Raw genomic sequence first — 26395 nt, 5'->3', positions numbered from 1 at the left:
AACAGTCAGATAATTGGTAACTACTATCTTGTGAATTTCTCTGTTCTCTCGAATCTGTTTTAGGCTTGCTATGTCAATCCATAGTCACTTTTCATTGACGCATTTTATAGAATGGACATTCTCCCAATTGTCTATGTGACACTCTATAGGTATTTTTCGTAAATGCCCTGTACCATTTAAAATATCAGTCAGGATCCTGGATATAAAAAATGCCATATCTAGTACCTCCGGGAGGGCACGTGTTTCCACTGCCAATGTACTTTTTACCACTCTTCGTATCTTTTTAGTTTCCCATGTCAAAGGGCAACATTTACTTTTCTCCCCCAGGAGAAAAATTATAAATTCTCCCGTACTCGAAAAGCCATCACGGAGATTAGCATAACATGCGGCACAATAAACAATCAGTTTCAATTGTCTAATATCACCGAAAGATGGAAATTTAAAAAAACAATTCTATTAAAATTTTGCCAATGTTTTGTTTGCCATATCCTTTGTGATGCCTACCATGAGTAATTGCTATGGGGCTTAATATTCTCCAAGTAAGGCTGCTGATGACATACGAGCCACTCTCCCTGATTTCTAACCCGATGCATTTGAATACACCAGAGGCCTGACTTCCAATCTTGAACTTCGTTCTAAGCTCATGAATAACAATATTTTCAAAATCGCTACCGCCGTCCCACAAAAAGTGATCTCCATGCACCATGACGATGGCCGAATGTTTCCCTCCATGGTGCCAATAAAACATTGCAGTGCAGCATGGTAGCATTGTGGATAGCACAATTGCTTCACAGCTCCAGGGTCCCAGGTTCGATTCCGGCTTGGGTCACTGTCTGTGCGGAGTCTGCACATCCTCCCCGTGTGTGTGTGGGTTTCCTCCGGGTGCTCCGGTTTCCTCCCACAGTCCAAAGATGTGCAGGTTAGGTGGATTGGCCATGATAAATTGCCCATAGTGTCCAAAATTGCCCTTAGTGTTGGGTGGGGTACTGGGTTATGGGGATAGGGTGGAGGTGTGGACCTTGGTTAGGATGCTCTTTCCAAGACCGGTGCAGACTCGATGGGCCGAATGGCCTCCTTCTGCACTGTAAATTCTATGATAATCTATGGTTTGATTTCAACTGAAGACAACCTAACTTCTACAAAACTGACCTCACTGAGAAATACCAAATTCTGGAAGCGTCATTCACCCACACACACATTTATTTAAATTCCAGAGTACCCGTTCTGTGTTCGGCACCTCTTTCCAAGGACAAAGAAAAATTTCTCTTTAAAGCTGATGTTGCTGTAAAAAAGCAGCTTTAATATCTGTCGACTTCCCTAGCATTGCAGCTAACAGAGCCAAAAATATCTTCAAAATAACCTTTCCTGCTGTCGGTGAATCTACCCTTACATCTTGCTCAACCAAGTTTTCTTCAAAACCTTGTGCCACCCGCCTGGCTTTGACCTTACAAGTTCCATCAGGAAACACCTTCTCCGTGCATATCCATCTATGAGATAGAACTTGGGGCGCGATTCTCCGCTCCCGCGCCTGTTGGGAGAATCGCCTGGCGCGCCATTTTTCCCCGCCACGCCGGTCCGACGCCCTCCCGCGATTCACCCAAGCGGCGAGAACGGCCCCGTCGAGTTCTGCGCGGCGCAGGCCGGAGAATCGCCCAGGACACCCAAAATGGCGATTCCGATGGGCCGAGCGGACTGCCCAAAACGCCGGCTTCCCGCCGGCGCCATCCACACCTGGTCGCTGCCGGCGGGAACAGCGCGGGAACTCTGGGGGTACGGCCTGTGGGGGTGCGAGGGGGTTCTTTCAACGGGGGGGGGGCCTCAAATGGGGTCTGGCCCGTGATCGGTGCCCACCGATCGGCGGGCCAGCCTCTCTGAAGGAGGACCTCCTTTCCTCCGCGCCCCGCAAGATCCATCCGACATCTTCTTGCGGGGTGGCCTCGGGGAGGATGGCAACCACGCATGCGCGGGTGACGCCATTAGCGTCATTTACGCGGCGCCGCTTTTACGCGGCCCCAATGCCCGGCGCGCGCTGACGACGCAGCTTTCGCGACATGCCCCCCCGAGGTCTCGCGGCCCTGATCCTAGCCCATTTTCGGGCCCTGAATCGGTCGAGATCGGGGCCGTTTCGCGCAATCGTGAACCTCAACGGCGTTCATGACGTCGTGGGCACTTAGTCGCGGGAGCGGAGAATCGTGCCCCCTGTGTCTCCTATCTGGCACCTCCGTGTACACCCCAAATTCTTTGCAACTTTGTCGTTCGTGCTGTTTTGCATCTTTTATTAATTTATCATCTGATTTGTTGGAAGTCACTAATACCTCTCGATCATATGGGCTTCTGCTCCCTGGAGCCTTCCTAGTCTGTACCATATTTCGTGACCTTGTTAAGCTGCGCCTTCTATCCTGACTTCTATCTTTTTCCTGACTACTACTGCGTGATCTCTCCTTCCTATTATTTTTTTTTTAAATAAAAAAAATTGAGAGTACCCAATTAATTTTTTCCAATTAAGGTGCAATTTAGCGTGGCCAATCCAACTAGCCTGCACATCTTTGCGTTGTGGGGGCGAAACCCACACAAACATGGGGAGAATGTGCAAACTCAACACGGACAGTGACCCAGAGCCGGGATCGAACCTGCGACCTCGGCACCATGAGGCAGCAGGGCTAACCCACTGCACCATCGTGCTGCCCTCCCCTTCCTATTATGAGATGTTCTTTCAACAGTTCCTGATCTCTTCCTAAAGGCATGTTCACTACCAGACCTACTATCCAAACTGACACTACTTTTCTGTGCTCTCCATTTTTGTACTTCATGTTCCCAACCTCCTTCCCTTTACCTTGTACATTCAACCAGTTTTTATACTTTCCGGTGACCTTTCTTACTCTATCAATGATAGTTGAGTCCTTCTGCTGACTGTCCCCTTCTGGCAAGTATGTCACTTTAGTGTCAACTTTTGGCAGTTGTCCTTTGGGACAAACAGCCTCATCCAGTTTATCAGAATTACTATGCCCTCTTCAGCTACCTTGTCACTTTCTGCGATCTGGTCCTCATAATTCTGTAACATATCTGTATGAGAAGTACCTGGTTCCTCAGCACTTTTAGTAACCCCCTTTGGATCTGTAAACTTGTAATTTGTGCCCACTAATCTTGATGATTGTACCTGAACAGTCTGGTTTCCATGCTGCGAAATGATTGCTTTACCATCTGTACCTATATCCTTTCCTGGACCTTTCCACTCATTAAATCTGATGCACGATCAATTGCACAAAGACTAAAGTTGGGTACAACTGTGGCTTTATTGCAGTCAGATGCCTGGCTTCCTGCTGCAGCTGGCGAAATGGCAGCTGAATGGAGGACATGCATATTTATACTCCTCCCACTGGGCAGGGGCTACCGGCGAACCTGTAGTACAGGTCCTACCTTACGTCCCCTAATACAAGTGTACAGTGATTCACCACATTCATCCCCTGTTAAAAATTAGTCCGGTGGGGGTGATGTGGAACTACATACAGTGTTGAACATTAGTTACAGTGTCGTAGAAACAACATGAAGAGAGAGAAGAAAAAAAAAAATTGTCCACTTTGAAGGTCCAGTTAAAGGTTCAATCTGTCTGGAGCCTTGAAGTTCCGCTGGGAGCGACGTAACGGTGGCGGCGACGGCGGTGCTGGCCTGCTCTTAGATGACTCCGGGAGCGTGCCGAAATCTTCCTCGTCCTCTTGCATGGGCAGGGGAAGGAGGGATGGGCCTGGTGGGGACAATGATGGAAGTGCCGGGGAAGTGGAGGATGACACTGGGGCGGGGGAGTATGTTCAGTTGGAACCTGACGGTGCCAGGTCCCTGAGGGAGACAGTATCTTGGCGGCCGTCGGGGAATGCAACATAGGCATACTGGGGGTTGGCGTGGAGCAAGAGTACCCTATCCACCAACGGGTCCGCCTTGTGGAGTCGGACGTGCCTACGGAGCAGGACCGGTCCTGGAGCTGCGAGCCAAGTCTGGAGCGACACCCCGGATGTGGACTTCCTGGGGAAGGTAAAAAGACGTTCATGGGGTGTGTTATTAGTAGCAGTGCACAGTAGTGACCGGATGGAGTGCAGTGCATATGTGAGGACCTCCTGCCAGCGAGAGGCTGGAAGGTTCCTGGACCGTAGGGCCAGCTGGACGGCCCTCCAAAACATCCCGTTCTCCCCGGTGCCAGGTCCCGTATCAAACCAGATTGCCTGCAGCTGGATCCGCAATCGACCGACGCCAGAAAGGACATTAATCACTGGCTAGCTTGCTTCGAGGCCTACATTAATTCAGTTGCCATTTCGCCAGCTGCAGCAGGAGGCCACACATCTGACTGCAATAAATTGATGCACGATCAATTGCACAAAGACTAAAGTTGGGTACAACTGTGGCTTTATTGCAGTCAGATGCGTGGCCTCCCGCTGCAGCTGGCGAAATGGCAGCTGAATGGAGGACACGCATATTTATACTCCTCCCACTGGGCAGAGCCAGCCGATAGGGGCTGCCGGTGAACCTGTAGTACAGGTCCTACCTTACATCCCCTAATACAGGTGTACAGTGGTTCACCACAAAATCCATCTCTTTTATGGTATGCCACGTCTCCCTATTTGAAACTAGTTTCCCATGGCGGCACGTTTTTTGCCTGAAATCTCTCCAAATTCTTTATGAGATTGCTGCTTTAAGGAATGATCTCTTGCCCACGTGCAGTGCATTCAAATGCTCAGAAAGGGTAAAGCTAATCATAGCCCCTCCCAAACTGGAGGGTAATCACTCACGACTGAAAGAATTTGGGGATTTCTTCCAAACACCAACCGATATGGACTGTAACCCCAACCATGTGTAGTGAATTCTTGACATGGAGACCCATGCTAAAGCCAGAGTTATTTTACAGTTTGGCCTATCGTCGAAATTTTACAAAGCATTTAATCTATCACAGCACGATTTCCCACACAAACCCCGTTACTGAATGGGCTTTCTGCTGGTGTAGTCATAACAATTATGTTCATGTTCTCACAGATATCCCAAAATTCAGCATGAGCAAATCCACTCCTCGCTCCCTCTATTATCAGTGAGAAACTTTGCCGATGGCCCCAGCCTGGTCGCTATCCATTTTTCGATTATCTATTCCACAATTATTTACTTTTCTTCACTATGTATAATTGTCGAATGACTAAACCTCATTGCCAAGCCTTCGACGTGTAAAATGAAAATATTATTTTCTTGATCCTGCATCTTAAGATCCATTGCCTCAAGTTCATTAAAATCTGTCACTAAGGACATTGTCACTGTGGGTTGCTGTGGTGTTCTTCTATATTTCTTACATGTGTCACATCTATCGTTTATCTCTTCCGTAAGTTTGGTGTATTCTTCATCTCTTATACCTGCATTTCTGTGCAGACTTTTTAATCTTTGGGAAGACAGATGGCAAAATGCGAATGCAAGTTTAATGCAATCAACTTTTTGTTTTATAAACTCCTGTTCTCTGATGCGTGGAGGGCGAAGGGGGGTTTAGGGCTGGTTTAGCACAGTGGGTTAAACAGCTGGCTTGTAATGCAGAACAATGCCAGCAGCGCAGGTTCAATTCCCATACAGGCCTCCCGGAATGTGGCGACTAGGGGCTTTTCACAGTAACTTCATTGAAGCCTACTTGTGACAATAAGCGATTATTATTATTATTATTATTGTTGGGGATGGTGTGAAGCAAGAGTCACTTGCCACTCCGTTATCTGAGCAGCTGCAAATTAAACTGATCACTGTGCTATCATCAGTGATCATCCCCACTTCTGACCTCGTGATGGAAGGAAAGTTAATGATGAAGTAACTGAAGGATCTAGGACACTACAACAAAAAGCTCCTGCAGCAATGTCCTGAGACTAAGATGATTGACCTCCAGAAAGCTAAACCATCTTTCTGTTTGCTAGGTATAACTCCAACCAGTGGAGAGTTTTCCCAGTGACTTCAATCTTACTGGGGCTCAGACACTCAGAGTTGATGTGAATGGTAGTCATTCTCACCTCACTCCTGGAATTCAACTCTTCTGGCAATGTTTGAACAAAGGCTTTAATGATGTCTGGAGCTGAGCATTGCTGGTGAAGCCCAAACTGAGCATTTATGAGCAACTTATTGCTGAGTATGCGGCGTTTGATAAGATTGTTGATGGTCCCTCCCAATCACTGTTCTGATGATTGAGGGGAGACTGATCGGCCGGTAATGAATTGGATTGGATTGGTCCAGCTTTCTGGAGACAGGTCATATCTGGGCAATGTTATCGGGTTAATGCTACGGATTTGGCTGGAATGGAACAGTTTGGCGAGAGGGGTGGCCGGTTCTTGAGCACACGTTTTTCACGCTGTTGTGTTGTCGGGCCCATAGCATTCCAAATGATTTCCTGCTGGGAATAACGTAACGGTTCCATGAACAGTGGAGATTTCAACCAGGAGAGATTAGCACTTTGAATTGTCATTCAATTAATCAAACATGACACCGTGTGAAAGCAAAGAATGACATGTCCCGGATAATTGGACCATTATGTCACAGAAAGAATCTAATTAGAATCCAGTTACTTTCAAATGACTTTGATCAGTACTTACTAATTGTAATAATTTTATCCTGCCAATGGTCATCAATTATGAACATACCAGATAATTTGATTACAGTTCATTTGAAAAAGTTAATTAAATTGTGTGTTCTCTTGTGGCAGGCCCCTTTTTATGTGCTGCCATTTTTCACCATTCCCCGATCGAATGGATATTGTCTCTCCTGATTCTTTTTTCTTTATCATTTAGAGAACTCAAGCCAGTCACTCCCAGAATCAACCGGAAACAATCAACAACTACCAAATATACAACAATCTCACTCACCGTGGGAGCAGAACGTCTTCTGCAATCTTAGCATCCCCTTAGGTAAGTGCTGCTGCTGCTGTGTCTTGTTTCATCGCAGATTTTTTTTTGTGACTGTTGTTCACTGCAGGAGCGGTTAACAGTTACCTTTAGTTTAGTGCAGCTGTCAGCATTTGTTTTGGCAAACTAAATATTTACAAGTTCACAGTCCACCTTTTTCTCTTCCCCACACCCAATAGTGCGCTAAAGCAGACTTGCATCCGTTTCCAAAGCTCGTTACTCCTGGAACAGGTTGCTAATCTGTCACCAGGGACTGAGAGCTTGAGGAGTTCTACTCCCATCAAGCATGTCCGACCAGGAGTCTCTCCTGCTCTTACTGCTGGCCGTTGGCGCCTTGGAAAGATTTTGCAGGTTGACACTCAACCTGCTTTGGCCGCGTCATGAACACACCTTCCTTGACCACCAAGTCCTGGGCTGGGACTCGAACCTCGAGCTCCTGGCTCAGAGGCAGGGATGCTACCCACTGCGGCACAAGGCCTCCTCTTGGTCCTCTTGCCTAATGTCATCCTTGAGATCCAGAGCCAAAGCAGAATGTCAAAAGGGGAATTAAATGGAGAAGTTCACATTTCAGAGATGGGGGGCGGGGGCGGAGGAGGAAGAAATTCAACTAATGAATCCATGTTGTCCTCTGGGAAAATAAGCCCGGCAGATTTAGATGTCATTGCAGAGTGTGCGAGCGGGGTCAGTGAGAAGAGAAGGGGAGGGGAAGGTGGACCAAATGACCGTCTTCACAACTTACAATGGACTGAATTCTCCAGTCCCGCAGCCACGTGTTTCGCGGAGCCGCGCCATTGGCTGGCGGTAGGATTCTCAACCCCTGCTGCTTGTCAATGCGTGAAGCCACTCCACGCTGCTGGAAAACCCGTGGGCGGTGGTACGCTGCGGGCAGAAAAAGTGAATCGCAACAGCCGGAGAATTCCAGCCAATATTTCGGATCCACCCTCTGCTCGCTACATCAATAGCTGCCTCTTCCGAGCAGACAGCCATTGATATGATGGTGTTCCTATTCCTATATAAATCTATCCTTTTCTTATTGCGTACTAGCTTGTCCTCCAAGAAGGAAGGGTTTTGGTTAACGCTGGCCCAAAACTGAAGGGTTTTGAAGATTTGTGTGGGTCGGAGGAGGAGAGTGTGAATGGTGTGTGCTGACATGTATCAGAACATATTTTAACATTTTCCCAAACCAGCTATATTCTTAAGAGTCTCTGAACATATGGAGCAATTTAGTGCCAATTTACATCAAATCAGATAGAATATACAGTCCAGAAACTGGGCATTCAGCCCAACTGTCCGGATCAACCAATTGCATTAAGCAAGAAATGAATCAGGGTCCTTTGAGACGTGGAGACCTCATTTACCAAGGGAGCTCCCAGTAAAGTTCTATTCAAAATATGTTTCATATTAATCTGAAAAGCCGAACAGTAGAGAGAATAAAGTAAGAAAAGCTTCAATCTGTAGAACTTCAAAGAAAAAAAAATTGAAATGTTGCTATTTGGGCTTGTGCATTTCACAGTTCAGAAAGGCCTCAGCAATTGCCTGTCAATCGGTGCTGATTGAGCAGATATGTTCCCTAACTGGGGCGCTCTCATTTTTCAGGTGTTGAGTTTGTGGAGGCGAGAACAGGGTTTTACTGCAAGCTCTGTGGCCTCTTTTACATTACTGAGGAAGCAGCGAAGACCAGCCACTGCCGGAGTACTGTACATTATAAGAATCTGCAGGTAAGTGAGAAAAGAACTACCTGATTTGATTTGCTTCCCGGGATGTGGGCAGCTACGTTGGCATTTATTGCTCATCCCTAATTTCGTTGCGAAGATGGTGGTGAGCCGAGTTGGGATGGTGGCCCTTCGAGCCAGCTCCGCCATTCATTACGATCATGACTGACCATCGAGCTCAACACCCTGATCCTTCCTTCCCTCCATATCCCTTGATCCCTTTAGCCCCACGAGCTATATCTAATTCCTTCTTGAAATTACACAATGTTTTCGCCTCAACTACTTTCTGTGGTAGTGAATTCCACAGATTCACCACTCTGTGGGTGAAGAAATGTCTCCTCACATCAGTCCTAAAAGGTTTACCCCATGTCCTCAAACTATGAGCCCCTAGTTCCGGACTCCCCCACCCTCAGGAACATTCTTTCAGAATCAATCCTGTCTCATCCTGTCAGAATTTTCTCAGTTTCTATGCGATCCTCCTCTCTCTGTTCTGAACGCTGATGAATTATAATCCGACCCGACTTAATCTTTCCTCATATGGCAGTCCCACCATCACAGGAATCAGCCTGGTAAACCTTCGCTGAACTCCCTCCATAGCAAGAACATCCTTCCTCACATAAGGACACCAAAACTGCCCACAATACTCCAGGTGTGACCTCGCCAATACCCTATAAAATTACAGCAAAACATCCCTATTCCTATACTCAAATCCTCTCGCTATCAAGGCCAATCTGTAATCTACGTCAGCGAGGCATGGAAGGTGTCACGCAAGTTGGATGTCTTTCACCAGAGCTGCCTACGTAAGACCCTGAGCAGTACATGAAGAGACACCATCGCAAATGAAGAAGTATTACAGAGGACTGGTGAGATGCATCACGCTATGTGTGGGACATCGTGACGGACAGATGACTGAGGTTGGCGGACCAAGTATTTTGCCTACCGGATCTATGCCCTGCCAGATTGGCAGTAAAATGGACACCAACAGATGGAAGAAGAAGACGGGGTCAGCCAAAGAAGACCTGGTAAAGTACATTTAAGAAGGTCTTACAAGAGTGAGACACCATCAGGGCTGTAACAAAAGAGATTGCAATGGACCAGTCTTGCTGCTCATTGTCCCTCTCTGGATTACTAGTCCGGTGACAATACCACTGCTCCTACTTACTAATATTTGTGGGTTTTTCACATGTTGGATCCACCCAATTCTTTCCCCACACCACATGTTGGAACATTTAGGGTTAACTATGCTCAGGCACTCAAGCAAAACTCAATTGACATTTGGGATTTACTTTGTCATCAGTCAACGGCAACATAAGACCATAAGACATAGGAGCGGAAGTAAGGCCATTCGGCCCATCGAGTCCACTCCATCATTCAATCATGGCTGATTTCAACTCCATTTACCCGCTCTCTCTCCATAGCCCTTAATTCCTCGAGAAATAAAGAATTTATCAACTTCTGTCTTAAAGACACTCAACGTCCCGGCCTCCACCGCCCTCTGTGGCAATGAATTCCACAGACCCACCACTCTCTGGCTGAAGAAATTTCTCCTCATCTCTGTTCTAACGTGACTCCCTTTTATTCTAAGGCTGTGCCCCCGGGTCCTAGTCTCCCCTGCTAATGGAAACAACTTCCCTACGTCCACCCTATCTAAGCCATTCATTATCTTGTAAGTTTCCATTAGATCTCCCCTCAACCTCCTAAACTCCAATGAATATAATCCCAGGATCCTCAGACGTTCATCATATGTTAGGCCTACCATTCCTGGGATCATCCATGTGAATCTCCGCTGGACCCGCTCCAATGCCAGTATGTCCTTCCTGAGGTGTGGGGCCCAAAATTACTCACGGTATTCTAAATGGGGCCTAACCAATGCTTTATAAAGCTTCAGAAGTACATCCCTGCTTTTATATTCCAAGCCTCTTGAGATAAATGACAACATTGCATTTGCTTTCTTAATTACGGACTCAACCTGCAAGTTTACCTTTAGAGAATCCTGGACTAGGACTCCCAAATCCCTTTGCACTTCAGCATTATGAATTTTGTCACCGTTTAGAAAATAGTCCATGCCTCTATTCTTTTTTCCAAAGTGCAAGACCTCGCACTTGCCCACGTTGAATTTCATCAGCCATTTCTTGGACCACTCTCCTAAACTGTCTAAATCTTTCTGCAGCCTCCCCACCTCCTCCATACTACCTGCCCCTCCACCTATCTTTGTATCATCGGCAAACTTAGCCAGAATGCTAAGGGGTATTTGACAGGCAACAATCATTCATGTTCAACATGATTTCTTATATATCGTCATATGTCCTTCCAGCATCACTTGATCTGTGATTCCATGTGAGTCTCCCATTCCTGCTTTATAGTTTGGACATTGCCAACTTTCCTCCCTCCTCCATATAAAACACTTACTGTCGCTAATGCAGTTTATGATCATCATTCTTACTTTGGGGTAAATTTTCCCTTTCGCCGCCTTCCTTGGGCTCTTGGATTAACAGCACCGTGAAGATGGAATCTAAGATCAAAGAAACCTTAGACCAGATTAATGGAGAGCTTTACATCAAAACTTTAATTTTTAAGTTAAACAAAAAACATATGCTACCATGCAAAGTCTTCAGAACTTTTCGGTTCTGTATTTATAAGGACATATTTCAAAGGAAATGAACACTAAGTGTAAATACTTTCTACTTCTATCTGGACACTTTGATCTGATAGGTTTATACTTCAGATCTAAAGAATCCATGTGAGGATAAATGGTGAATAAAATTTTAGCTTGCAGAATAAATGTTCGGCTTGTTGATCACGCAGTCAGAAATTTATATTTTTCAGGACAGCACGGTGGTACATTGGTTAGCACTGCTGCCTCATGGCACCGAGGTCCCAGGTTCAATCCCGGCTCTGGGTCACTGTCCGTGTGGAGTTTGCACATTCTCCCCGTGTTTGCGAAGATGTGCAGGGTAGGTGGATTGGCCATGCTAAATTGCCCCTAAATTGTAGAACATAGAACTGTACAGCACAGTACAGGCCCTTCGGCCCACGATGTTGTGCCGAACTAGTCTGAAACTAAGATCAAATCAACCTACTCCCAATCATTCTAGTGCACTCCATATGCCTATCCAATACCCGCTTGAAAGTTCCTAAAGTGTCCGACTCCACTACCATAGCTGGGAGTGCATTCCACGCCCCAACCACTCTCTGAGTAAAGAACCTACCTCTGACATCACTATCCCTCCTATATCTCCCACCATGAACCTTATAGTTATGCCCCCTTGTAACAGCTACATCCACCCGAGGAAAAAGTCGCTGAACGTCCACTCTATCTATCCCTTTCATCATCTTATACACCTCAATTAAGTCACCTCTCATCCTCCTTCGCTCCACTGAGAAAAGCCCTAGCTCCCTCAACCTTTCCTCATAAGACCTACCCTCCAATCCAGGCAGCATCCTGGTAAATCTCCTTTGCACCCTTTCCAATGCTTCCACATCCTTCCTATAATGAGGTGACCAGAACTGCACACAATACTCCAAATGTGGTCTGACCAAGGTCTTGTACAGTTGCAGCATAACCTCACGGCTCTTAAACTCAATCCCCCTGTTAATAAATGCGAACACACTATAGGCTTTCTTCACGGCTCCATCTACTTAGGTGGCAACTTTCAGAGATCTATGGACATGAACTCCGAGATCTATCTGCTCCTCCACATTCTTCAGAACCCTGCCGTTAACCCTGTAATCCGCATTCAAATTTGTCCTACCAAAATGAATCACCTCACACTTATCAAGGTTAAACTCCATCTGTCACTTTTCAGCCCAGCTCTGCATCCTATCAATGTCTCTTTGCAGCCTACAACAGCCCTCCACATTATCCACTACTCCACCAATCTTACTAACCCAATCTTCAACTCCATCATCCAAGTCATTGATAAAAATCACAAACAGCAGAGGACCCAGCACTGATCCCTGTGGTACACCGCTGGTGACTGGACTCCAGGATGAAAATTGACCATCTACCACCACCCTCTGTCTTCTATGTGATAGCCAGTTACTGATCCAATCAGCCAAATTTCCCTCTATGCCATGCCACCTTACTTTCTGCATGAGCCGACCATGGGGCACCTTATCAAACGCCTTACTAAAATCCATGTATACGACAACATCAATTGCTCTACCTTCATCTATGTACTTAGTTACCTCCTCAAAGAATATAATCAAACTTGTGAGGCAAGACTTACCCCTCACAAATCCGTGCTGACTATCCTGGATTAAGCTGTATCTTTACAAATGATCACAAATCCTATCCCTCAGGACCCTTTCCAATAATTTACCTATGACCGAAGTGAGACTAACCAGCCTATAATTCCCAGGGTTATACCTATTCCCTTTCTTGAACAAGGGGACACCATTTGCCTCGCTCCAGTCTTCTGGCACTATTCCTGTAGACAGTGAGGACATAAAGATCAAAGCCAAAGGCTCTGCAATCTCATCCCTCGCCTCCTAAAGAATCCTAGGCTATATCCCATCAGGCCCAGGGGACTTATCTATCCTCAGGCTTCTCAAAATTTCTAACACATCTTCCTTCCGAATATCTACCTCCTCCAGCCTACCAGCCTGTATCGCACTATCCTCCTCAACAACTTGGCCCCTCTCCTTTGTGAACACTGAAGAAAAGTATTCATTTAGGGCCTCTCCTATATCTTCAGACTCCATGCACACGTTCCCACTACTGTCCTTGACCGGCCCTAACTTCACCTTGGTCATTCTTTTATTCCTCACATTAGTGTAAAAAGCCTTGGAGTTTTCCTTGATCCTACCCGCCAAGGAGTTCTCACGCCCCCTCCTAGCTCTCCTAAGCCCTTTCTTGAGCTCCTTCCTAGCTATCTTGTATCCCTCAAGCGCCCTAACTGAACCTTTTTTTCTCATCCTTACATAAGCCCCCTTCTTCCTCTTGACAAGACATTCAACCTCTTTTGTAAACCATGGTTCCCTCACTCAACCATTTCCTCCCTGCCCGACAGGGACATACATATCAAGGACACGCAGTATTTGCTCCTTGAACAAGCTCCACATCTCAATTGTGCCTATCCCTGACAGTTCTTGTTTCCATCTTATGCTCCCCAATTCTTGTCTAATCGCATTGTAATTACCCTTCCCCCAGTTATAAACCTTATCCTGCCGTATGTTCCTATCCCTCTCCATTGCTATAGTGAAAGTCACCGAATTGTGGTCACTATCTCCAAAGTGCTCTCCCACAACCAAATCTAACACTTGGTCCGGTTCATTACCCAGTACCAAATCCAATGTGGCCCCGCCTCTTGTCGGTATATCCACATATTGTGTGAGGAAACTCTCCTGCACACACTGGATAAAAACAGTCCCATCCAAACTGATGCGACCATCAATTCACTCGAAGACACGTGGAGAAGTAAACCGTGGTTTTAATCAGCTTAGAACTGTGCCAGCCTGCGACGGGTACAATACTGAATACAGGTCAGCTGCTCTTATACTTCCTCTAAAGGGGAGGAGCCATGGGCGGAGCCTGTACATGCCCGACATATCCCCCTGTGGGTGAAGCCACACAATGGCCCATAGGTGGAGCCCACAGGGTTCATAACATAACATAACAAAATACAGTGCACTGGTGAATTATCAGTAATTATACATTCACCACATTCACTCCCTGTTTAAAAAAATGAATTATGGCGGGGGTGACGGGCTCATAGATTCAGTCGGTCCAGTGCCCGGATCATATGTTGCGACCGCCGAAGCACTGGTGTTGCAGCCGCTTCCGTGGCTGTGGAGTGGGTCCGGTGCGTGGACTCCGGGAGCGGCTCTCGGAGCTTCATTCCTGTGGACCGGTGCGGTGGGTGGGAGGGAGCGCGTGAACCATATCGGGGTGGGGGCGCTGAACATGGGAGGTTGGACGGGGGATGCAGTAGTGGTAGTGGTGGTGGAGACTGCGGACGCCAGGTCCCGGGGGGAGACGGTATTCTTGCCGGCCATTGGGGTGTTCGACGTATGCTTAGTGTGGGTTGGAGTGCAGGAGCTGGACCCTCTCGACCAGGGGGTCGGTCCTATGGCTCCGAACGTGCTTTCGGAGGAGGACTGGACCCGGTGTCATCAGCCAGGACGGAAGCGAGGCCCCTGAGGTAGCTCCCCTAGGGAAAATAAACAAGCAGTCATGAGGAGTCTGGTTTGTGGCTGTGCAAAGGAGGGACCTAATGGCGTGGAGCGCATCAGGGAGGACCTCCTGCCAGTGAGAAACAGGGAGATTCCTGGACCGCAGGGTCTGTAGGACGGTCTTCCAGACCGTCGCGTTCTCCCTCTCCACCTGCCCGTTTCCCCTGGGGTTATAACTGGTAGTCCTGCTTGAGGCGATGCCCTTACTGAGCAGGTACTGACGCAGTTTGTCGCGACGAGCCCCTGTCGCTGTGGACATAACTGGGGAAACCAAACAGGGTGAAGACACTATGCAGTGCTTTAGTGATAGTGGGGGTGGTCATATCGGGGCAGGGGACGGCAAACGGGAAGCGGGAGAACTCATCTATGATGTTAAGGAAGTACGTGTTGCGGTTATTGGAGGGGAGGGGCCCTTTGAAATCGATGCTGAGGTGTTCATAGGGTCGGGATGCCTTCAACAGGTGGGCCTTATCTGGTCGATAGAAGTGCGGTTTACACTCCACACAAATTTGGCAGTCTCTGGTTATAACTCTGACCCCCTCGGTGGAGTAGGGCAGGTTGCGGGCCTTGTTGTAATGGGCGAACCGGGTGACCCCCGGTGGCAGAGGTCATCGTGGATAGCCTGTAGTCGGTCATCTTGCGCTCTGGCGCATGTGCCGTGGGACACGGCATCTGGGGGCTCGTTAAGCTTCCCAGGATGATATACTATATCGTTGTTTTTAAAGGTGGAGAGTTCGATCCTCCACCTCAAGATCTTATCATTCTTGATCTTGCCCCGCTGTGTATTGCAAAACATGAAGGCAACCGATCGTTGGTCGGTGACGAGGGTAAACGTCTACCAGCGAGGTAGTGCCTCCAGTGCCGCACGGCTTCCACGATGGCTTGGGCTTCTTTTTCGACCGAGGAGTGTCGAATTTCAGAGGTGGTGAGGGTGCGTGAAAAGAACGCTACCGGTCTGCCTGTTTGGTTGAGGGTGGCGGCGAGAGCGACCTCTGAGGCGTCGCTCTCCACCTGGAAGGGGACGGACTCGTCCACCGCGCGCATCGCGGCTTTGGCGATGTCCACCTTGATGCAGTTGAAGGCCTGGCAGGCCTCGACTGCCAGTGAAAAGAGGGTGGCTTTAAATAGTGGGCGGGCTTTGTCCGCATACTGGGGGACCCACTGGGCGTAATAGGAGAAAAGTCCAAGGCTCAGGGTCTTGGGGCAGTGAGGGAGAGGGAATTGTAGGAGGGGGCGCATACGGTCAGGGTCGGGCCCTAGGACCCCGTTTTCCACGACGTAGCCGAGGATGGCTAGCCTGGTTGTGCGGAAAACACATTTCTCCTTGTTGTCGGTGAGGTTGAGGTTTTGGGCGGTTTGGAGAAATCGGTGGAGGTTGGCGTCGTGGTCCTGCTGATCATGGCCGCAGATGGTGACATCGTCCAATACGGAAACGTGGCCCGCAGCCCGTACTGGCCCACCATTCGGTCCATCGCTCGTTGGAACACCGAAACCCCGTTCGTGACGCCAAAGGGGACCCAGAGGAAATGGAAAAGGCGGCCGTCTGCCTCAAACGCCGTGTAGTGGTGGTCCTCCGGGCGGATTGGGAGCTGGTGGTATGCAGACTTCAGTTTCACCGTGGAGAACACGCGGTAGTGCGCGATCTGATTTACCATGTCTGCAATCCCGGGAAGGGGGTACGCATCGAGTTGCGTAAACCGGTTAATGGTCTGGCTGTAATCAGCCACCATCTGGAACTTTTCCCCGGTCTTGACGACCATCACCTGAGCTCTCCAGGGGCTATTGCTGGCTTCTTTGACCCCCTCCCGCAAGATACGCTGGACCTCGGACCTAATGAACGCCCTGTCCTGCATATTATACCGCCTGATTCTGGTGGCTACTGGCTTGCAATCGGCGGTAAGATTTGCGAAGAGAGTTGGGGGGTTCATTTTTAGGGTCACGAGGCTGCATATGGTGAGCGGGGGCTGGGGTCCCCAGAACCTAAGAGTTAGGCTCCTGAGGTTGCACTGGAAGTCGAGTCCCAAAAGGAGAGGGGAGCAGAGGTCTGGGAGCACATATAGTTAAAAATTAGTATACTCAGCGCCCTGTATCGCTAGGGTTGCAGTAGTGCACCCTTGGATTTGTACTGGGAGCGACCCAGAGGCGAAGGAGATAGTTTGTTGCATCGGGAATATTGTGAGCGAGCAGCGTCTTACCAGATCCGGGTGAATAAAGCTCTCTGTGCACCCGGAGTCGAAAAGGTAAGGTGTCATGGACGGCCATCATGGAGCTCCGGAGGTGCTTGGGTCGCGACCGGTCCAAGGTGACTGCGCGGAGTCGGCGGCATGATCGGAGGTGCTCGGGTGGCCCCGCGATGGCTGTCCGTGCAGGGCGTACGCGTCGAGCGGCGTAGCAGATGGTGGCCAAGATGGCGGCCCCCGTTGATCGCACGTGGCCGGCCGCGTGGGGAGGATGGCCAAGATGGCGGCCCCCGTGAGTCGCACGTGTTATGTGGAGGAGGAGGAGGCAGACACGCTGCCACATTGCGGGGTCTGCGGGCCTGTGAGTCTGTGGATCGGGTCTGTGGGTTCGAGTTTTTAGACCTGGCCAGGCAGACCTTGGCGAAGTGTCCTTTTCGCCTGCAGCTGCTGCAATTTGCGTTGCGGGCCGGGTAGTGCTGTCGGGGATGTTGAGACTGGCCGCAAAAATAGCAGGGTAGCCCCCCATGATGGGCGGGCGGCCGCGCGGCACAGGCCTGGGGTAATCTCTGGTCGGGGACCCACGAGGGGGTCGAGTGGTCGGCGGGGAACGCAGTAAGGCTCTGAAAAGCGGCCTCCAGAGAGGTAGCCAGTTTTACACGTCGTCCAGGTCCTGGGCCCCTTTTCCGACCTGGCGCTGTCTCACATAGTTCGATCGGACCCCCGCCACGTAAACGTCTCGGACGGCGAGCTTCATGTGCTGAATGGCCGTAACGGCCTTGTAGTTACAGTTGCGCGCGAGGGCTTTGAGGTCGCGTAGGTAATCTCTAGAGACTCCCCGGGGCGCAGGCGGCGAGTGGCGAAGATGTGTCGCGCGTAGACCTCATTCACAGGCCGCACACAGAGGCGTTCGAGTAGTGCGAGGGCCTCTGTATAGGAAGCGGCTTCGTCGAGATGGACAGAAATGCGATGGCTCACCCGTGCGTGGAGGAGGCTCAGCTTCTGTTCGTCAGTGACGGATGGCGTAGACGACGCGGCGAGATAGGCCTTGAAGCATCGAAGCCAATGCGAAAAAATTTATTTCACCTCTGCGGCCTGTGAATCGAGTTCCAGTCTGTCAGGTTTGAGGGCTGATTCCACAGTAGTATTTTAAGCTGATTAAATTGATGCAATTCACTCGAAGGCACGTGTGAAGTAAACCGTGGTTTTAATCAGCTTAGGACTGTGCCTGCCTGCGACCGGTACAATACTGAAGGCGGCCCCGCAGGTCAACTGCTCTTATACTTCCTCTAAAGGGAAGAGCCATGGGCGGAGCCTGTACATGCCCCAACATATCCCCCTGTGTGTGAAGCCACACAATGGCCCATAGGTGGAGCCCACAGGGTTAATAACATAACATAACATAATACAGTGCACTGGTGAATTATCAGTAATTATACATTCACCACACAAACTATTCGAATTACAGTGGTTCCAATCAATATTTGGAAAGTTAAAGTCACCCATGACAACTACCCTGTGACTACCGCACCTATCCAAAATCTGCATTGCAATCTTTTCCTCCACATCTCTGTTACTGTTTGGGGGCCTATAGAAAACTCCTAACAAAGTGACCGCTCCTTTCCTATTTCTCCTAACTTCAGCCCACACTACCTCAGTGGACAGATCCTCCTCAAACAGCCTTTCTGCAGCCATTATACTATCCTTGATTAACAATGCTACTCCTCCACCTCTTTTACCACCTTCTCTAATGTGATGAACGTATTATAGTAACCATTCACCACTGTACTACATTGTAGCACGCTGTTGCCCATGTGGGCTCCACCTATGGATCATTGTACTGTACTACACTGATTGTATCATGTTGGTCCCCTTGTGGGCTCCGCCCCTGGCTCCGCCCCCTTGAGGGGAGGTATAAAGAGCAGCTGCCCTGTAGGCGGCTCTCTCATTGCAGAGCAGTCTCAGGCAGGCACTGTTCTAGTTGATTAAAGCCACTGTTCACTTCAACTCTGTCTCGTGTGAATTGATGGTCGCATCACCTAATCTTACTGAAACATCTAAACCCCGGAACCTTCAACAACCATTCCTGCCCCTGTTCTATCCACATTTCCGTAATAGCCACAACATCGTAGTCCCAGGTACCAATCCATGTTTCAAGCTCACCAACCTTATTCCTGATGCTCCTCGCATTGAAGTAGACACACTTCAAACCACCTTCATGCCTGCAGGTGCACTCATGTGACCTTGGTACCTTCCTCGGTACTGCACTACCCTCAACTTCCTGAACTGTAGCAACACTATCTCCTGGTCCACAAATCAGTTTCCCATCCCCCTGCCAAATTAGTTTAAACCCCCCCTCGAAGAGCTGTAGCAAATTCCCCTCCCAGAATATTGGTGCCCCTCTGGTTCAGGTGTAACCCATCCTGTTTGTACAGGTCCCACCTTTCCCAGAATGTGCTCCAATTATCCAAGTAACTGAACCCCTCCCTCCTACACCATCCCTGTAGCCACGTGTTTAACTGCACTCTCTCCCTGTTCCTCACCTCGCTAGCACGTGGCACTGGCAGCAAACCAGAGATGACAACACGGTCTGTCATGGCTCTCAGCTTCCATCCTAGCTCCCTGAATTCCTGTTTTACATGCCCGTCCCTTTTCCTACCTATGTCGTTGGAACCGATGTGTACCATGACTTGTGGCTGCTCTCCCTCCCCCTTAATGATCCTGAAAACACGATCAAAGACGTCACGAACTTTGGCACCTGGGAGGCAATACACCAACCGTGAGCCTCTATCGATTCCACAGAACCGCCTACCTGTACCTCTAACTATAGAGTCTCCAATAACTAATGCTCTCCTGCTCTCCCCTTTCCCTTCTGAGCCACAGGGATAGATTCAGTGCCAGAGACCTGGTCACCGTGGCTTACCTCTGGTAGGTCGCCCCCCCCCCCCCCCAACAGTATCCAAAACGGTATACCTGTTATTGAGGGGAACAACCACAGGGGATCCTTGCACTGACTGCTTCTTTCCCCTCCTTTTAAAAGTCACCCAGCTACCTTCATTCTTAGGAGTAACTACATCCCTGTAGCTTCTATCTATAACCGACTCTGCCTCCTGAATGACCTTCAGTTCATCCAGCTCCAGCTCCAGTTCCCTAACACCGTCTTTGAGGAGATGGAGATGGGTGCGCTTCCCGCAGGTGAACTCAGCAGGGCCACTGACGGTGTCCCTCATCTCGAACATCCTGCAGGAGGAACATTGCACTGCCCTCTCTGCCATCCATTCCATTTATCCACTTGACAATGACAGAGAGAAAAAAACAAAGCAAAATAAAGGCTTACCTGATTTTCACACTCCCCGCAGGTTAGAGGTGGTGGAAGGGTGGAGAGAAGAAAAGGAAAGAAAAGCTTACCTCACCAACTCACCACACAGTCTTTTTTTTGGATAGAGGAGGAGGATGGCTGGGAGACACTACCTGTGTAGTGTCTCGGGTTTAGCCACTGCCTGAAATATATTAGTTCTAGAAACTCACCCGACAGCTGCTTTCCACAATTCACTCCCCGCAACAGCCAATCAGCGTCGCCGCTCTGCTGCCCTCTGCAGGATACTTGCCTCAACTTGTCCCCACAGTCTATCCTCACTGAGAGCTCCTTCTAGTCGCAGTGACTGCGCCTGAGGCAAATCACTCCCCGCAACAGCCAATCAGCGTCGCCGCTCTGCCACCCTCTGCAGGATACTTGCCTCAACTTGTCCCCACAGTCTATCCTCACTGAGAGCTCCTTCTAGTCGCCTGAGGAAAATCACTCCCCGCAACAGCGAATCAGCGTCGCTGCTCTGCCGCAGGAGGAAAAAATTGGAAAAAATGAATTGGATACTCTAAATTTATTTAAAAGAAGAAATTTATATTTTTCTTTCAAAAGCTTGGAGCTTAAAACCAAATTAATTTTGCCTACGTTGGTGTGCTAAATGTGAGTATCATGGAAGTAGTAAGTATAACATGATACGGTTGAAGAGTTGACGAAGTGAGAGGAAAATTGTCAACATAAAAATTGGAAGACCAGATTTAGTTAGGGCAGATTATAGAAAAGTGAGAAGGAAAGTGGAAGAAGTAACGTTGACGCCTCACAAGTGCCAAGCAATGACCATCCGCAACCAGAGAGAATCTAGCCATCTCCCTTTGACATTCAATGCATTACCATCGCTGAATCCCTCACTATCAACATCCTGGAGGTTACCATTGACGAGAAACTGAACTGTACTAGCCATATAAATACTGTGGCTAGAAGAGCAGGTCAGAGGCTGGGAATTCTGCAGACAGTAACTCACCTTCTGACTCTGCAAACCTGTCCAGCATCTACGAGGCACAAGTCAGGAGTGTAAAGGAATGCTCTCCACTTGCCTGGATGAGTGCAGCCCCAATAACACTCAAGTAGCTCAATACCATCCAGGGCAAAGCAGCCCACTTGATTAATACACCTTCAATATTCACTCCCTCCGTGTCTGATGCATAGTGGCACCAATGTGCACTATCTACAAGATGCTTTGCTGTACCTTACCATGGCCCTTCGACAGCACCTTCCAAACCCACGACCATCTAGAACAGTGTTATTCAAACCTCTTTTCCCCGGGACCCACTTTTGCCAACTGGCCGACCTTCGGGACCCACGCCATGTTCGTTTGCCCAGTCTATCCTGAGTCAAGGCAGTGTTTGGGACACTAAAGGTTTCTTGCCCCAACCAAGGGACAGAAACAAAATTATCCGGTTTTCCTGTTCATAGCCACCATGCAGTAGCTCCTGGTATATTAGTCTTATGTTATTATTAGTGCAAAAACTGCTACGAAGGAAGATTCAGAAACACTACTTCATGATTGACTCAAAGTTAAATTCCGTAGGGAAAGTTCTTCAAAATTTCCTCATGCCTTCCAACGATAATCAAACAAAACTTGAGGGGATCTGTGCATTTCCACATCCCTAGCAATTGCGAGAAACCAAAGAGGCATGTTTTTGTGAAGGTTGAAAGATTGTACTCTCAGATATCAGAAAACCCATTACAGGTTATCAAATATTTGCAAATGAATACTTTTTAAAAATGCAGAGCCTCTCACCTTTCTATTTCAGTGCTCAAAACATTCTCCTTCCTGCCGCCAATCCAAAAGTAGAGTTAGGAATAAACGTGAGGTTTAGAGGGAAATCCTAACGTTGCCATGCACCTGCCGCCATTATCTTTCTGCGAGGCGGAGGTCGCAGATCGGGGACGCTGTGTCACTAAGGAGTATTTCTGGGCTCCACCTCTGTTATGGTTCAAAGTGCTGAGGGGCCAGTACTTTGGTGTGGGTCAAAATAAAACACCAGGTGAATGGATTCTGGTGACAGCAACTTACTGAGCAGTTGCAACGAGTCAGGAGTGAGGCTAAGGGCAGCGAGCGAGGCGGCACACAGCCAACACAAGAGACATGGTTGAATAAGTGAACTCAGTGACTATCCTTTGCTTCGATATTTTCCCCATCTCTTCTGTCACAGTTCTGTCTCTCATTCACTTTCACTGGATTGTTTGAAGGATGGGTCAGTGTGTCCATGTATCTGACCCCCTCCCCCCCACTTCCCTGTTTGACAAAAGTGCAGAGCGCGACTCTTAACTCCGCAACCCTTCTGACACCCGCTCGCGATCCACCCACGTGCCACGACCCGCACTTGGAAAAAGCCAGATCTAGAAGGCCAAGGGGAGCAGATACATGGGAACACCTCCGCCTTCAAGTTCCTCTCCAATTCTCACATCATCCTGACTTGGAAATGTATCAGCGTTCCTTCACTGTTGCTGGGTCAAACTGGAACCTCCTCCGACACAGCTCTGTGCTTGCACGTGCACTACATAGACAGCAGCAGTTCAAGAAGGCAGCTCATGGGAGGGCCACTTGATGCGAGCACGGGAGTGGCTGCATGTTCATAGGCTCCGGCTCTGCTCATCTTTTAATCCGTCTTTTCATCCTGTTGTACGTTTCGTAGTTGCCTCTTCTTGGGATGCATAGCCTGTGCTATGTCTCAGCAAGTGTTTGGTCGCTGTTCTTCCAAGAAAAAGCCAAGATAAAATGCTACAAATCCTCATTTGTCCATGGCAGTCGGAGTGGGCTGGGGCCCTGCCTTCAGTGGCATAGCTGCTATTGAGCGGGCCCCCATCTTGCCGGTGCTGTGTGCAGTGGATAATGGCTGCTAGCGGAGATGTCGTCCTGGCTGAAAGTCTCATTTCCAAGAATCATTAAAGTGTTGCAGGTGCACGAGGAGCTTCTTGCACTTGAGAAAGCACATCTCCATACGGTTTTGATCCTGCTGTATGGCTTATCATCTCTGCTGATGGATTTGGGCGAGGGAGAGGGGGACTGAGAGAGGCACACTGCTGAGTCTGGTGAGAGGTGGTGGAAGGGATCCCGAGTGAGTTTGAATGCTATCTGCCATGTTTCCGTAATCTCGATTTAGAGACTTTCAGATTGGATGGGGCACATTGTATCCAGTCTTCGAGGCCAGGAGTCAGTTTGGCCTACTGATCACTGGTCCTGTATTGTCCTATTCCTGATGCTCATCCTGATGGGTTGGAGATGGCCATGCTGGTCGAGTCAGCTCTCCGCCACTGGAGCCTAGGCTCTGGTCCGCCTGGGTGTTGATGAGACCGTGTGGTGGAAGTAATGGTGTGATTAACGATCAATTACACAAAGACGAGAGTTGGATGCAATCGAGGGTTTATTACACTGAGATGTGTGGCCTCCTACAGCGGCTGGCGAAATGGCTGCTGTACAAGGAGCACACATATTTATACTCCGCCTACTGGGCGGAGCCAGCAGACAGGGAACTACCCCCGTACCTGTAGTACAGGGCCTTACCACAAAGCACCTAATATATACATCAGTGGTGACTACCACATTCACTCCCTGTTAAAATTGAGTCCGGTGGGGGTGGTGGAGAACTATATACAAGTAGATGTTTTAAAGTACAGAAACAAAATTGAGTCCAGCGGGGTGGAGGAGAGTTATACAGAAGGATGTTTTTTTTAAGAGTCCCGATCAAGTTACAGGTTCAGTCGGTCCGGAGCCTTGATCTGCCGTTGGGAGCGCCGCAGTGATGGAGGCGATTCCGGTGTCGGTCTGGTCTTCGGTAACTCCGGGAGCGTGCCAAAATCCTCTTCATCGTGTTACGGTCGGTGGAGGGGAGGGGCCCTTTGAAGTCCACGCTGAGGCGTTCAAAGGGGCGGGAGGCCTTCGCCAGGCGCACACGGTCTGGCTGGTAGAATTGCAGTTTGCACTCCGCGCAGACCTGGCAGTCTCTGGTGATTGCCCTGACTTCGTCGACGGAGTAGGGCAAATTGCAGGTCTTGATGAAATGGTAAAAACGTGTGACCCCCCCGGGTGACAAAGGTTGTCGTGCAGAGTCCGGAATTGGTCCACTTGTGCGCTGGCACATGTACCTCGGGACAGGGCATTGGGGGGCTCGTTGAGCTTACCGGGGCGATACAAAATCTCGTAGTTGTAGGTGGAGAGCTCGATCCTCCACCTCAAGATTTTATCGTTCTTGATCTTACCCCGCTGTGTGTTAAACATGAAGGCTACCAACCGTTGGTCAGTGAGGAGAGCGAATCTCCTGCCGGCCAGGTAATGCCTCCAATGCCGCACAGCTTCAACGATGGCTTGGGCCTCTTTTTCGACGGAGGAATGCCGAATTTCGGAGGCATGAAGGGTTCGTGAAAAGAATGCCACGGGCCTGCCCGCCTGGTTGAGGGTGGCGGCTAGAGCGACGTCTGATGCATCGCACTCGACTTGAAATGGTAACGTCTCGTCGACTGCGTACATCGCGGCCTTGGCGATGTCAGCCTTAATACGGTTGAAGGCCTGGTGAGCCTCGGCCGTTAGGGGAAAAAGAGTGGATTGAATGAGTGGGCGGGCCTTGTCCGCATAATTTGGGACCCACTGGGTGTAGTAAGAAAAGAACCCCAGGCAACGTTTGAGGGCCTTGGGGTAGTGGGGGAGGGGGAGTTCCATGAGGGGGCGCATGCAGTCAGGATCGGGCCCCAGAACTCCGTTCTGGACCAAATAGCCGAGGATGGCTAAGCAGTTTGTGCTGAACACGCACTTCTCTTTGTTGTAAGTGAGGTTGAGGAGAGTGGCGATGTGGAGGAATTTGGCAAGGTTGGCATCATGGTCCTGCTGATCGTGGCCGCAGATGGTGACATTATCTAGGTACGGGAAAGTGGCCCGCAGCCCGTACCAGTCAACCATTCGGTCCATTTCCCGTTGGAAAACCGAGACCCTGTTGGTGACGCCAAAGAGAACCCTAACAAAGTGATAAAGGCGGCCATCTGCCTCGAAGGCAGTGTATGGGTGGTCCGCCTTACGGATGGGAGCTGGTGGTAGATGGATTTTAGGTTGACAGTTGAGAAGACCCGGTGCAATCTGATTGACCATGTCAGATATGCGTGGGAGGGGGTACGTGCCGAGCTGCGTGTACCGATTGATGGACTGGCTGTAGTCCACGACCATTCTGTGCTTCTCCCCAGTTTTCACCACTACCACTTGGGCTCTCCAGGGGCTGTTGCTGGCCTCGATGATGCCTTCCTGAAGCAGTCGCTGGACTTCGGACCTGATGAAGGTCCTGTCCTGGGCGCTGTACCGTCTGCTCCTGGTGGCGACGAGTTTGCAATCTGGGGTTAAGTTTGCAAATAGGGAAGGTGAGTCGACCTTTAGGGTCGCGAGGCCGCACACTGTAAGGGGTGGTAGAGGCCCGCCGAATTTCAATGTTAGGCTCTGGAGGTTGCACTGGAAGTCCAGGCCGAGTAGCAAGGCAGCGCAGAGGTTGGAGAGGACATAGAGGCGGAAGCCGCTGATCTCCACGCCCTGGACAGTGAGAGTGGCTATGCAGTACCCCCGGATCGCCACGGAGTCGGACCTGGAGGCCAGGGAGATTCTCTGGTTGGTGGGGTGTACCGCGAGGGAGCAGCGCCTTACCGTATCGGGATGGATGAAGCTCTCGGTGCTCCCGGAGTCCAGCAGGCAGATCTCATGCCCATCGATTTTCACGTTGGTAGAGGCCATTGCTAGGTTGCGTGGGCGGGACTGGTCAATCGTGACCGAGGCGAGACGCGGCTGGTCGTCGATGGTGGCAGACAATGGGGTGCTCGGGGGGGCATGGGTCCTGGTACGATGGCAGCGCCCACGGGCCACATGTGGTGGGGGTCGAACAAGATGGCGGCGCCCACGGGCTGCATGTGTCGTGGGGGAAACAAGATGGCGGCGCCTGATGATCCTGGGGAGGGCAAGATGGCGGCGCCCATGGGCTGCACGTGGTGGGGGTCGAACAAGATGGCGGCGCCCACGGGCCGCACACGGTGGGGCTCCAATAGGATGGCGGCACCCACGGGCCGCATGTGGTCTGGGGAGAGGAAGATGGCAGT

At 49.7% G+C, this 26395-nt stretch overlaps 1 protein-coding gene and 1 long non-coding RNA gene across 2 annotated transcripts in view; one reads left to right on the top strand and one right to left on the bottom strand.

The window, feature by feature from the left end:
- rbm20 (RNA binding motif protein 20) overlaps positions 1-26395 on the top strand; it is a 274255-nt gene that overhangs the window by 228521 nt on the left and 19339 nt on the right. Inside the window, 2 exon segments of the mRNA XM_072479520.1 lie at positions 6789-6905; positions 8499-8620. Coding sequence (XP_072335621.1) covers positions 6789-6905; positions 8499-8620 — 239 coding nt within the window.
- On the bottom strand, positions 3275-6965 carry LOC140393253 (uncharacterized). The gene is made up of 3 exons (XR_011935556.1): positions 6864-6965; positions 6018-6391; positions 3275-4017 (listed from the first exon to the last, which is right to left on the bottom strand). It is a non-coding gene; the product is annotated as an uncharacterized lncRNA (long non-coding RNA).

Source organism: Scyliorhinus torazame, chromosome 16, assembly GCF_047496885.1.
Source record: "Scyliorhinus torazame isolate Kashiwa2021f chromosome 16, sScyTor2.1, whole genome shotgun sequence".
NCBI classification, from domain to species: Eukaryota; Metazoa; Chordata; class Chondrichthyes; order Carcharhiniformes; family Scyliorhinidae; genus Scyliorhinus; species Scyliorhinus torazame.
Note: the sequence above shows the minus strand (reverse complement) of the source record. Positions and strands in the feature narration are given on the sequence as shown.